This window comes from Corvus cornix, chromosome 1 (assembly GCF_000738735.6).
Source record: "Corvus cornix cornix isolate S_Up_H32 chromosome 1, ASM73873v5, whole genome shotgun sequence".
NCBI lineage: Eukaryota > Metazoa > Chordata > Aves > Passeriformes > Corvidae > Corvus > Corvus cornix.
The window spans coordinates 51577604-51589895 of NC_046332.1; the positions used below are offsets into that span (position 1 = coordinate 51577604).

At 35.0% G+C, this 12292-nt stretch overlaps 1 protein-coding gene across 8 annotated transcripts in view; it reads right to left on the reverse strand.

Annotated features, from left to right (window-relative positions):
• Positions 1 to 3670: 3670 nt before the first annotated feature.
• POSTN (periostin) overlaps positions 3671 to 12292 on the reverse strand; it is a 31760-nt gene continuing 23138 nt past the window's right edge. For 4 of the 8 annotated variants that reach the window (XM_010400358.4, XM_019286388.3, XM_019286387.3 and 1 more), the window contains 6 exons: positions 11873 to 11962; positions 10234 to 10311; positions 9745 to 9825; positions 7519 to 7605; positions 5434 to 5475; positions 3671 to 4907 (listed from right to left, as the gene is read on the reverse strand). In XM_010400358.4, coding sequence (XP_010398660.2) covers positions 4867 to 4907; positions 5434 to 5475; positions 7519 to 7605; positions 9745 to 9825; positions 10234 to 10311; positions 11873 to 11962 — 419 coding nt within the window. In that variant the 3' untranslated portion in view covers positions 3671 to 4866. The remainder of the gene's footprint in view (positions 4908 to 5433; positions 5476 to 7518; positions 7606 to 9744; positions 9826 to 10233; positions 10312 to 11872; positions 11963 to 12292) is intronic. The other 4 variants (XM_010400359.4, XM_019286385.3, XM_019286386.3 and 1 more) reach the window with 4 other exon arrangements.

The window sequence follows — 12292 nt, forward strand, 5'->3', positions numbered from 1 at the left end:
AGCAGTCTCCTCACCACTACATCTATACCTTCAAACGCCATCCGGGCACCTTGTAATCGTGGTCTTCACAGAAGACAGAAACCAGGTCCTCCAGACAAATGAACCTAGGTAGAAAGATGGATGTGAGATCTGGATTTACTATGGACCGTGGTGACAGTGACAGGCAGGCACACGAGCTTTGGGGGATTGCAGGGATATTGATGGCCTTAAGAGGTTTTTTTCTCTAGTCAACGAGCTGAAGGTAAATTTCTGCAAATCATACCCCGTATTACTCCTGTCTATGCCTGAAATCATCCCTGTCTCTTTCCAGTGCTTTTTGCACTGATGCATTTTTCTCAATTAACAAACATGCTGTTTTTATTCTGTTTAGCATTATAATCACATCACATGGCTTCAATGTGCTCCTGACTCAGGGCACATGTTGAGTTGGTGAGAAATACAGCTGTTCCATGTGAGAAATACAGCTGTTGGAAAAGCTGTTAAGTATTTCACTAAGAAAAAGATTAAAATACAACTGGACTAGCAATTAGAGGCATAAATGCCTGTTATCCAACCCAGACATGATTAAAACAGCCCTAAAATGTACCAGCAGGAGTTATTCTGAAATGAATTAATATAAAGCAGGCATGCAGAAAGCAATGCTCCTCCTGTCTTAAACACCCAACACACCATGACAAGCAGCATCTTCCATTTCTTAGTGGTATATCCCTCAGCAAGTTTGCAGATGACACAAAGCTGAGCAGTGCAGTTGACACAATAGAAGGATGGAATGCCATCCAGGGCAACTTGAGAAGTGGCCCCATAAGAACCTCATGAGGTTTAACAAGTCTAAGTGCAAGGGCTGCACCTGCATCGGGCACTAGGTGGTAAAAGAAGCTGAGGAAAAAGTGCTGGTAGTGTGGATGAAGGCTGCCTGTGCCACTGGATCTAAATACACAAGTAAAGTGTCTAGTTATGTTTTTACTTAGTAGCATAAGAAATAAAATCAAAAGTCAAGAAATCAGAGCAGACAGGAGATGCATCAGATCAGAATGCAACCTAACACATGAGGATTGACGAACATTGTGATCCAAAGTGTAAGTGCTGATGCCATTCCTCTGACTTACACATTCTATCATAGAGGTTACTTTTGTTTAGCAAGAAAGAAATCCATAAAAGAAGGCTTGATCTCTGTGGTATTTAAAAGATGCTAGTTAAAAGAGCAAGAAAAGAAGCATGTTAATCTAGTATGATGTAAGGAATAAATTAGTATGGCTGTAAAGGACACTGAAAAGTCTGAATAGAAACTGCTCCTACTTTCAGTCAATAACATGCTTGGCTCCTAATGATGTATTGTCATCCTGATCCTAATTACTTGTACCACATGGAATTTTTCTCCTCCCCATGTAGAACAATTAGCTAATTATCCTCTTTTGTGCCAGCTGTTAAATAAAAATCCCATATATCACTGAATGTTTTAATTAGTCTTGGTTAAAGAAAAAATAATATACTGAATCAAATTTTTCCCATCTGTTATAAAAAGATTAATTCTATACTGAAAAACAACCCTTGGGATAGGCTTGCATTTTCTTGAGATGGTATAAAAACCATAGCTGTGGAGGAAGGGGACACAAAGGAGAAAGTGAACCTTTGAAACCTTCACACTTGGGGTTTATGCAGAAGAGAAGTGGAGGCAAATCTTGTTTTAATAATTGAAGATGAAGCTCTGTGCCACTATAAATCTTAGAAAATCCCACATGATCCAATTACACATCTTATGCTATCACTGGGAATTTTGCAGCTCAGTACTCAAGGGAATCAGTTCTTCTTTCATTTGAGTTGTGCTTAGGCTTTGGTATCCCTCCTCAGAGCCTCCATCTGGGATTGGTGTTTATCAGTTCCGAGCTTTAGACAGTAAAAGAATTAATCACAATACAACTGATCTGGCAGGACTACTGCCTCCACCCGCTATTTTATTAAAATACTTTGTGGACAAAAAGTGGAATTCTTCAGTTTAGTATTGCTATTCTGGTCTTATGAGAGATGAATGGCATGAAAGGCCATTGAGAGGGTCACTTGCTTAGCACATTTTCAGTTGTCAAAATGGAAATGGTAAAAAAAAATCCTTCCTGACATATTTTTTTCAGATTTCACACAATTTTCTTTATAAAGGAATCAAAAGACTCATTTTATTTTACTTAGATCTTATAGTCCAATCCCCATATTTAGTGATCGTGTAGATTATTTATGTGCACTTACTGCTGGCAAAACTGACAGATTTGGGAACACTGACAGTTAAAAATTCTTCTGCATTAGTTTTTATACAGGATATCAAAGGAAGCAGTAGAAATGCTTTGAGAATTCCACCACCAACTCAACTGGACATTCCTGCTTATAAATATCTGAGTGACTACAAGGAAACACAAAATAAATAAGTGGGTGCTTATTCTGATTTGGTAGTGTGCTAACCCCCTGTTTAATCACATTACATTAATTTAAATTGTTCTGAGGTGAGGGGAAATAAATAGCAGGGCAGGAGAAGTTGTCAGTTCTCCAAATTTGCTCTTTGGTAAAAGACTATCTGTGTTGAAACAGAAATGGCTAAGCATATAAAAAGCAAATAAAAGAAGATCTTGATTTTCTTTCTGCATTGGGTCCTGGAAAGATTCTTGTTCAGATAGCTAGAAAAAGCCACTCCACTAAAAGAAATGTCACTGTTCATTGTAGCTGGGCAGACATCTACTGTGGTCTAAGAAGGACTGAGAGGGACGATATGCCAGGGAAACAAGTTTTCATGGAGAAGTACCCTTTATATACTGTTGTATTTAACTTGTATTGTATTATATATTACTATTATATTATACATTACATATTATTAATAGATTCTATTTAAGAGTGAAGTACAGAAATGTATTTTAGTGAATACCAGATGCTTTAAAATGTTATCAAAGCAGAAAACATACCAAAGTTATGGTATGTCACCAATTTATTCCTAATTGAAAAGGTAAAATTGTCCTACCACAGGATAGGTTTTAATCATTTTTTTGCTACCTTCTACTTTCTTCCTATTTTCTGTCCATTCTTTATCTGTCATTACCATTCCAATTTTTTTGTTATCTCCTAAACTTTTTTGAGGCAAGAACACAGACACACTCTTCAACTAAAATAATTCCTGTCATTTAAAATCTTGCTTGACTGAGAGCTTATGGTAGCACAGCAATGAAGGAAGAAGTTTAAAGCCAATGATTTAATGACAATAAAGTGTCCCAAACTGACAGCTTCAGTTCACCTTCTAGATAGTCCTAAGACCTCTGATGCTGACCTAAAAGTCATCTAGGTCTTGCCGGGGTTAAAAGCTGTCCTTCCACTAAAGCACTATCATAGTAGATACTGAGGTTACCTTAGTGACATCTGATGGCCCAGTAAGGCTGCACAACTTATCAATCCCATTCTCAGATAGTTGTATTGTTTTAGGAGCAGTGTTTAGGATATGTCATTATGGAATTAGGGAAAGTTTTTAATTGTTTAAGGAGAGTGATGCAGTTTAAGTCCATTAGCACATGCTAAGTAAGAAGGGAAGCATCAGTTTTCTTCTGTGAAAGCATATTTTGCAATTACCAGATAGACTAAAAATCTTGAGAATATTTAGAATTTGCTTTACTGCTAAAAAATATTTACAAATGAAAGAAAGCACAGTTCAGCCAAATTCTTTATTGAGTATTGGTTTCAAAACAGAAGTAGAAAAGCATGTTAGACGATGCCTCTGAAACTTTGGTCTGCAAAATTAAGGAACTTTGAATATGTTTTTTCTACTCCATTAATAATTGCCTTTCACCTTTTGTTGATAAAAGCAGAAAACTTCTATGAATACAAAACTAGAGTTATAAAATTGACATAATTTACAGAAAACTCCACATTATACCAGATATTAGCAAAGCATGCTTTGTTACAAAAGCTTTCGGACCTGGCCTCATTTTTGTAAGACCTTTTTCCATGCTGAGTTAACTGTTTGCATGCATTTTATTTATCCCTTTTGCAATCCACTTTAATAATCAAAAGACACATTTAGGGTAAAGTGGGAAAACACTTAAGAATATCAGTATATGTATTGTTATAAGATTCCTTTAATGGGAATGATCTTTCTTAAAGGTAAAGAAGTCAACATGATCTTGAATACATTGCAAGAAGCTCATAATGTTTGCTTTTTCCCTTTTTTCAAGAGCTTCCATTAGCCAAGTTACTAGGAGGTATTTGGATATGCAATGTAGGACAAAAAGAGGATACATTTAATATAAGGCGTATTTGTTTGCTTAGAAAAGGTAACATTACTGGTATCATTACAAATTTAAACACATGATGAATTTTGACTTATAAAAAAGCATACAATACTACTGAACCAAAAGTGCTATGTTAACATCTCTTATTTCCTTAGATTACTATAAAAGTCACCTGAGGTGATTTTTTTTTTCCTAGAAATTATCTAATTCATTTATATTTCTTATTTAGTGGAAATAATAATAATAAAAAAATACACTCTCTGTTGTTCCCTGCTCATTTTTAATCCAATCCATCAAACACTTACTAGCCAGCATAAGAAGGGATCCTGGTTCTACAGAAGTTTTTGGGCTTCCAGGACCCCACTTTGCATAGCCCTTACTATCAAGAGCAGTAAAAGCACCTCCAATGGACTACTCCTAGTGATCACTGTGCTGGCAGTGAGTATCTGCAGCTTCACATCTTTTTGTGTATTCATGGTTCAGTTTACGTTACTTCATCAAAACAACGTCATTTTCTAATGTTCTCATTTCAAAAAAAACCCAAACAACAGTTCCTCTCAAAGACCATGTTGTTAATTTGCAATTCTGTGAATTCTGTCTTGGCAAGCTTTTAGGAATGAGCTAGTCTTGTCCTCCGTCTTGCTGCTCCCCCTGCAAAACACAGAAAAAGAACTTTAATTATTACCTATAATTATGTATAACATAGTAATACTATATACTGTATTTACTTGTGAAACAGACACGTGAAAAGGAAAGATGAAGCCTGGTGGCGAACATTTCTCTCCTGTGCTGGCAGCTGTGAAATTAAATGGATCTTCCATCTTCTTCGTTAATCATAATAACATAGATTCTGAGAGTTATAAGTCCTGTGGTGGAAAATCCCAGATTGCCATTTTCCCATTGTTAAGACTCCAAAGTCAGATTTCACTTTGATGGCTTTATTTTCATCTGAAACACTTTTTGACTGAAGCACATAATCTTGGTTGTTTTCAAATATCAGAAAAAAATAATTAGCAATTCCAGATTTTTTTGTTGTTTTTTTTTTTCAAGCAGAAATACAACCTTTTTTCTTTTGAAGTCTGTATTTTTAAGAGCTTTTTTCCCCTCCTGACTCTTAAGATAACTGAGAATAATATTTGATATGTGCTATATGTTTAAATGTATGCTTTGCTTTTACCTTGTGTCCTCCTTGTTGGTTGTGCTCTCCGTACAGGTGCTTCTAGAAAACAGAAATTTTGCAGTCAGAAGTTATTTGCTGAAGCCTTTGAATTAAAACTCATTAGGAATATTGGAAACTCATTGCTGACTTTTGAAGTTTGTTCTTTAAATTTTTCAGTAAATTAAGAATTTTGTTCCAGTAGCATGTTGGCTTGATCACCTGAAACATGAATGCTTATAATACAATTCCCACATTTCACTCATGCGCAGTCATCCATTAAAGCTTAGTAACATTTCAAAAGTGTTCTTGCATTTTAAACATATGAATGAATCCATTATCTGCACTGATCCTCTACAGATGGTTACAGGATGTAGGCAGGTGCCAGGGCATTTTGTCTATGCTCTTCATTCATCAAAAGCCGTGTGACACTGTCAGTGAGGTAAAAGCTCAGGTTAAGGCACAGGACTCAGTTTCAGCTTTCAGCAGAGGATATCCAGGTCTGTTGCATTGCCATTACTTCAGGAATTATTCATGAGCTAAATGCCTGAAAGCGTTACAAGATGTTGGCCACATTTCCAGCTGTGTTTGGGGCTTGATTTGTAACCGCATTGTGAGCCCACCGTGTGATTCCACATCTAGAGTTCAGTTAATTTTCTCAGGCTTCCGCTTTAAAAGGTGGAGCAGAGCAAGGGCTGTTGAATACATACCACCCCGATTAGATATATCCTTTTTTTTTTTTCACTTATTCAGTGAAACTATGGACATGTTTTTCTTTTTCTCATCAAACCTTGAGACTTTTTTTTAACCAGATGTCTCCTCATTGGGAGGAAAAACACATCACAAGCATAAGAAGTAATTCTTCTGTTACTGTCACAGAAATGTTACTGCAGTGATTTTTCCTTCTTTACAACCACGAAGTACTTATTTATTCACTTAACAAGCTGCAGCCAGTTTTCTTTTCATCCTGAGGTACAGGATATACCAATGCATAGCCCTGAGATACAGGCTGGACCTCATTCCAGCTGAGGCTAAACACTGGGTATCTGCCTCACCATGGCAGAAAATTTCAAGCTCTGCACTGCCCTGACAAGGACAGAAGAATATGGTTCATCCAAACCATGCTTTCCATACTTAGGTGCTGTCTGTACAATTATTCTTTCAGATAAGCCTCATGTTTGAAGATCATACCCATCTGTCATTTTCAGGCAATAGGGGACTCCCCAGCCTGACTTGTACTATTCAGCACCAAAGCTGTACAAACACTATGTATCAACCTTCACTGTTTGGCACAGACTTCAAAATTGAAAAGGTAGAAACACATTTATTTAATTTCATTCTCCAAAAGCCATAATATTTTCTCCTATGTATTTGGTTCAAAGGCTGACAGAATAACTTATTCTGCATTATTAGAATTAGAATTAGAAAAAGACATAAATACAAAAGAAACCGTAAGCAAATTACTTCTTAACTTTGAATGAAGATCCTTAAACAATGATTGTTAAACTTGAAGAACAAATTGCTGCTATAAAAGCAGATTGAATTCTAAATGGGTCCTTTTGGACCTTTATTCCATTCTGGGTTTTCAAATTCAAGAGCTTCCCTCATTTAACAACAGGACAAAGGTAGAGAAATACCAAGACACTATGAGATATTTACTTAACCCCAGAGGTTATATTCCCTGCACCCCACCCACTCCTTCACAACACTGAGAAACCCTCACAGCAACAGATCACATTTACTCTGACAAGAAATAACTCAAAAGCAACTCACGTGGTCTTCTTCTTTATGTGCTGCTTAAAGAAAAGTCAATTCTTTATGGGGCATTTTTCTTCAAAGGTTTTACCTAAGCTTTGTGGTTGGGCATTTCCTCCTGTCTACTATGCTTGCCAAACGGTTTAGTTACTTTTAGCCACAAGGTAAGCCTCAGCATTTTTCTCTGCAACGTCAGTGAAAGGATTCCTTTCCAAAACAATTACAAAATTATTGCTAAAATGCTGGCTTCAGACCTAGTAATTTTTGTGAACAGATACTATAAAACCTCACCTGGAATGATCACTTTAGACAAAGCAGGTCTTAGTGATACTGAATTTTTAACAAACTAACCTTCCAGATGAACTTTCTTGATTTCTCTCTCGATAATCTGTGGCTCCCCCTCAATTACTTTAGTAACCTTGGTGTACTCAGTTCCGGCTACGATAAGCATCAAAAACAAATGTGTTAAATCTGGCATAGCATTTTTCCATATACAAGGAGCCTTCAGTGGAAACAATGTCATTTTTGGGCATAGATGTTGCAGGATGCCATGCTATTCATGCCATCAGGCATGTTATTTCTAAGGATGAGTTGTTCATTGCAGTCTTGGCTTAAAGTTTTGTTTCAGCACACTGCTAATTGTTTTAAGCAGTGTTGGGTATTTTATGAGCAGAATTAAAGCCCATATGAAATAATTCCTTTATTTAGACAGTAATAATACATTTGTTTGTGACTGCACTCAAATTTAAATGATTAGGAAATTCTCAGTAAAAAATAATTTTGTGTAGACAAGGGAGCCATAAAGCATTATCACCATTATCACCCACAACCCTAAAGCAGCATGTGTATCTGCTTTTATTGGCTAAATGTCTAGGAAGGTATTATCATGGCAGCCAAGGGTAGCTGACTGGATAAATCATGGAAAAAATAGAGAAAAATCAAATTAAAGCAAAAGACAAATCTGCCTGTTCGGTCCATTCTGTGAAGCAGGATGCTTAGGCAAACTAACATATAATAGCAAGGAAAATAGCAAGAATTCAAGAGATGATGTTGTCTTTTTCAAGTTTCCTGCAGAGAAACTATTTATCTCTTTTCCATACACCTATGCTCTAAGAGGTATCTCTACAGATTATCCCTATTTAATTGTATACCTCTGTATCTGAAGGTGATTACAGGTACAGTTATAATTATTAGATTCTGGCATCAGATCTGTCAGTTTTGAACAGTTCTACAGATAAAGTTTGATCCTGCTCATTGTTGCCTGGTTTAAACCAGTAGAACATAGTGCAGTATATGGAGGAATTTTCTTGCTGCAGTTTTTAAATTTCCAGCTTTTCTTTTAAATATTCAATCCAGAAATAGGCATCTCCAGAGAACAAATCTTTTCACATAGATGGATATTTAGGATAAAATTAAAAATCCTCTGGAAGTTTAGGTTTCTGTCCAATATTATAGGCAAATTCTGGCTTAGGTCTGTAAAACTAAGATTCAGATGTTTAAAACAGAACAAAGAATTACAGTCAACAGGAGTCATAGCCATACCTTGGCTTTTCTCTAAGACTAGCTGGGTTATCAACCAGCATGTTTAAGTTTGGCAGACAGCTGTTCACCTGTTCAGCCATCAGGAAATTTTTCACTTGACTGAAGTTTTTCACATCCACAGAATAGTTTTTTTAAAAAACTACGAGATTTAGTTCATTGAACTAAATGTGGCTGCAAGTTACTTTACTGGTATACGACTTGGTAACTTACTAAAAAGTGAAGATAAAATGAAATGGATTCATTTAATTTATGTCAAGAGAAGCATCCATCCATATTTTTGAGCTTCTGACTCAGGTTTAAACTAACTTTTACGAAAACCTTGTCACTTAAATTCCTTTTTTATTCCCCATTGCTATTATAGATAGTTTTTCTAATCTACATTAAGCAGAGAACATTCCAAATTCATAGATAAAGATTAATTTCATAAGCAGAAGTTCTTTTACTAAGCTTCTACAGCTACTGGTTATATACTGCCAAAACTGTTAGAATTAAGAGAGCAAGAAGGAAAGAAAACCATTCCTTGGAATGCTGTATTTGAAGAGAATTAAAGTTAATTTCTTGATATCCATCACCTGTACGCATTTAAAGAAGGATATTAAACATGCCTTTAATTATTAACTTGAGGGCAATGAACATTCATTTCTGAAGAACTGATAAGTAAGATGAATTTGGCCTGTTACAATATGTTCCATTTCATAAGTGTTTTTCACAGATTTAAATTTACTGAAAAAAAAAAAAAAGGAATAAATCTTCATTGCTCCCCTGAGTTTTAATTAGGTAACTTTTTAAAGACTGAAAAAACCCAAATATTTTATTTTCTGTGATCAATGTAATTAAAAATATTGATAACTCAGACTTTGGTATTTATTTCCATTTCACAGATATGTGGCATTAGAATAGAGTATTCTATTTTTTTCCATTAAAGTTCCACTTCTACTATGTCAGTCTTTAAAATGTTGAGTTCAACATATCTGAGAGGAGTTTCAGTTATCATAACCTGTTGCAAAAAATGTTAGTTATAATACACTGAATTACCTCCCTGTAGAAGTCTTTTGATTTCTTCATCTTCCAGTAAATGACCATCACCTTCAATAAATTTGGTCACCTTGGTAACCTCTGATAGGATACAGGTTATGGCAAAAAAATTGATTTACAGAAAACATTTGGTAATCCCACAAGAGCATATGAATGAATTAATCTTGTCATATCATTGTTCTGAATTGAAAAATTCATCTGTTATGATATCAAATTCCACATAAACACTGGAAACACCATATTCTTCTGATAAACATAGCATACTATATAATAGACCCAGGCAGCCTCAACTCTAGAGCTGACTGAAATGTGAAGGTCAAGGACTCAAACCAGAACATTACGTTTGGGTGGTTCCGAGGTTTAATCTCTGGGTAAGATTTAGCAGTATGAGCATCATTTTTTAAAACATGCAATATCTATTCATTATTTAAGTTATATAGAGAACAATATATATGCATGAAAGAAATTAAACAAAACAAGCAAACTAACCTTCTTCAAAGATTTTCTTTAACTTCTCTTCATTGTCTGGATCCCCTGCAGTAATTCTGGTATATTTTATTTCAGGACCTGGAAAAAAATTTATAAGATAGTGGCTTTTATCAGATATACCAGGTTTGTCCTTTAAATTATTTTTTCCTATTTAATACATGTGGTGATTCCATGGTTAACATGCTGTAATCTCCTTATATGATAACTTTATTTTTTACAATTTCCCAAATTAAACAGAAAGAGCATTAAAAACAGTAGTTAAAACTATTCTTGAAAGTAATTAGGCAAATTTATCATAATTAGAGTAATTACCTGCTTACATTCTTAGACTAAGACAATTTTAAACACTTCTGTATTAGGTCATAGATCAGATATTTCTGAAGTCCCATGATTAGTCTTAATTGACTGTTGCAAATAGACATTTTTGCTTTTATAACTGTTATGATTCATTTGAAAGCTTAACGTTTGAGATTCCTTATCAGTTTCTACAGGTTAAAAATAAGGAGATATCAGCTCAGAAACTCTGGCATTTTATGTTATATTTACCACTTCCTGTGGGATATTAGTGAAACTTGAATCCAATAATTGAGAAAATTATATTTTATTCATCTCCCCCAAATTTTTTTCCAGAAAATAGTCCCAGCTTTATTCAGAAACCACTAATGCCTTTCATTCAGTTATCTTCACCGTAGCAAAAAGTTGTATGATAATAACTTAAGTATGGTTCTTTATTTCTGTCTTGCTCAAATGACTTCAGTTAAATTTCAATATTTTCTAAATAAACTGAATATTAAGACTTACAGCTAATTCAATATGTTGTTATAACAGTGTCTTTTCCTTGCAAACTCCCTGGCAGACAGAATTTTAATGGCAGCATTCAAACTGATTTTTAAACAAGGTGATCAAAAAGTGTCAATAAAGAAGTCCATATAGCACCTACTATGCTTAAATACACCTCACTCCACTTGTAAATTTCTAGGATGCTTAAAGAAATATCTCTGTAATAGGTCAAATACAACTGAAATTGGCCAAGGAATTTGGGAGCTTTTGTGTCAGTAAATCAAGGGATGCAGATGCACATTAATTTTCGCTCACATTAGCTGTATCCAAGTGTTTAACTTGTGGATGTCAGATAAAGTCCCCACCTTACAGAGAAATAGAGATCTTTTTCTGACATGGCTGTCAAGAGAGCCTGGGATGACATGCAAAAGTAGGCATCTACACATTAAATATCTGTGTTTGGTAAAATGAAACCTTCCTGGAGGTATATAATCCAGAAGTTCTGGAAAAAAAAGTTTTCCTTCTAAAGGAAGACAGAGAACACAATAAAAGCAGTCTCACTGTGAAATGATAGCAAGAACTTTGCAAAAGAAGACACTTAGCTAATATATGAAAATAAAAACCAAAAAAAGAAGACAAATTTTTGTAGTTTTCATGCTGTTAAAATATTGTTGCCATTTCTGTATATGTGTGTAGGACACATGGTCAGTTTTTCAGCCTTACAGAGACAGTGGGAAGCATTAAGGAAAATTCATCTGTCAAGGAAATGCAGTTCAGGCACTAGGACAGAACTTAAGATGTGTTATGTTTGTGTGTAAATGTGGACTTTACTAAGATTGAATATCTCAGCTTAATTTACCTTGAATAATTCTTTCTTCTGTTACTTTTTTCTCTGTCACTTCCACAGGCCGTCCATCAATGATTTTGGTATATGTTTTAATAACTGGTTCTACAAGGGTTTTTAAATTGAAGACATTAATCAAGTAATGAACTTTCAAGGGTTCTTTTTGAGATGTGGAAACTGACTGAAGCATACAAGGAGATACCATAGAATATCTTATGAAAAATAAAAGTGTTCAGAGACCAGGAACTAATTCTACTCAAAATTTTGGATGATCACATGTGATTTTTCCTTTAAAAACATCCTAGATGTGAACATCTCAATGCCCTTAGCTAAGAGAAGGCAAGGTTTACCTCACTTTCTGGCAAATTAGCCTTTTATTCACAGAATCATATACTACATATTTGATAGCAGGACAACAATGACTAAATAATTCTT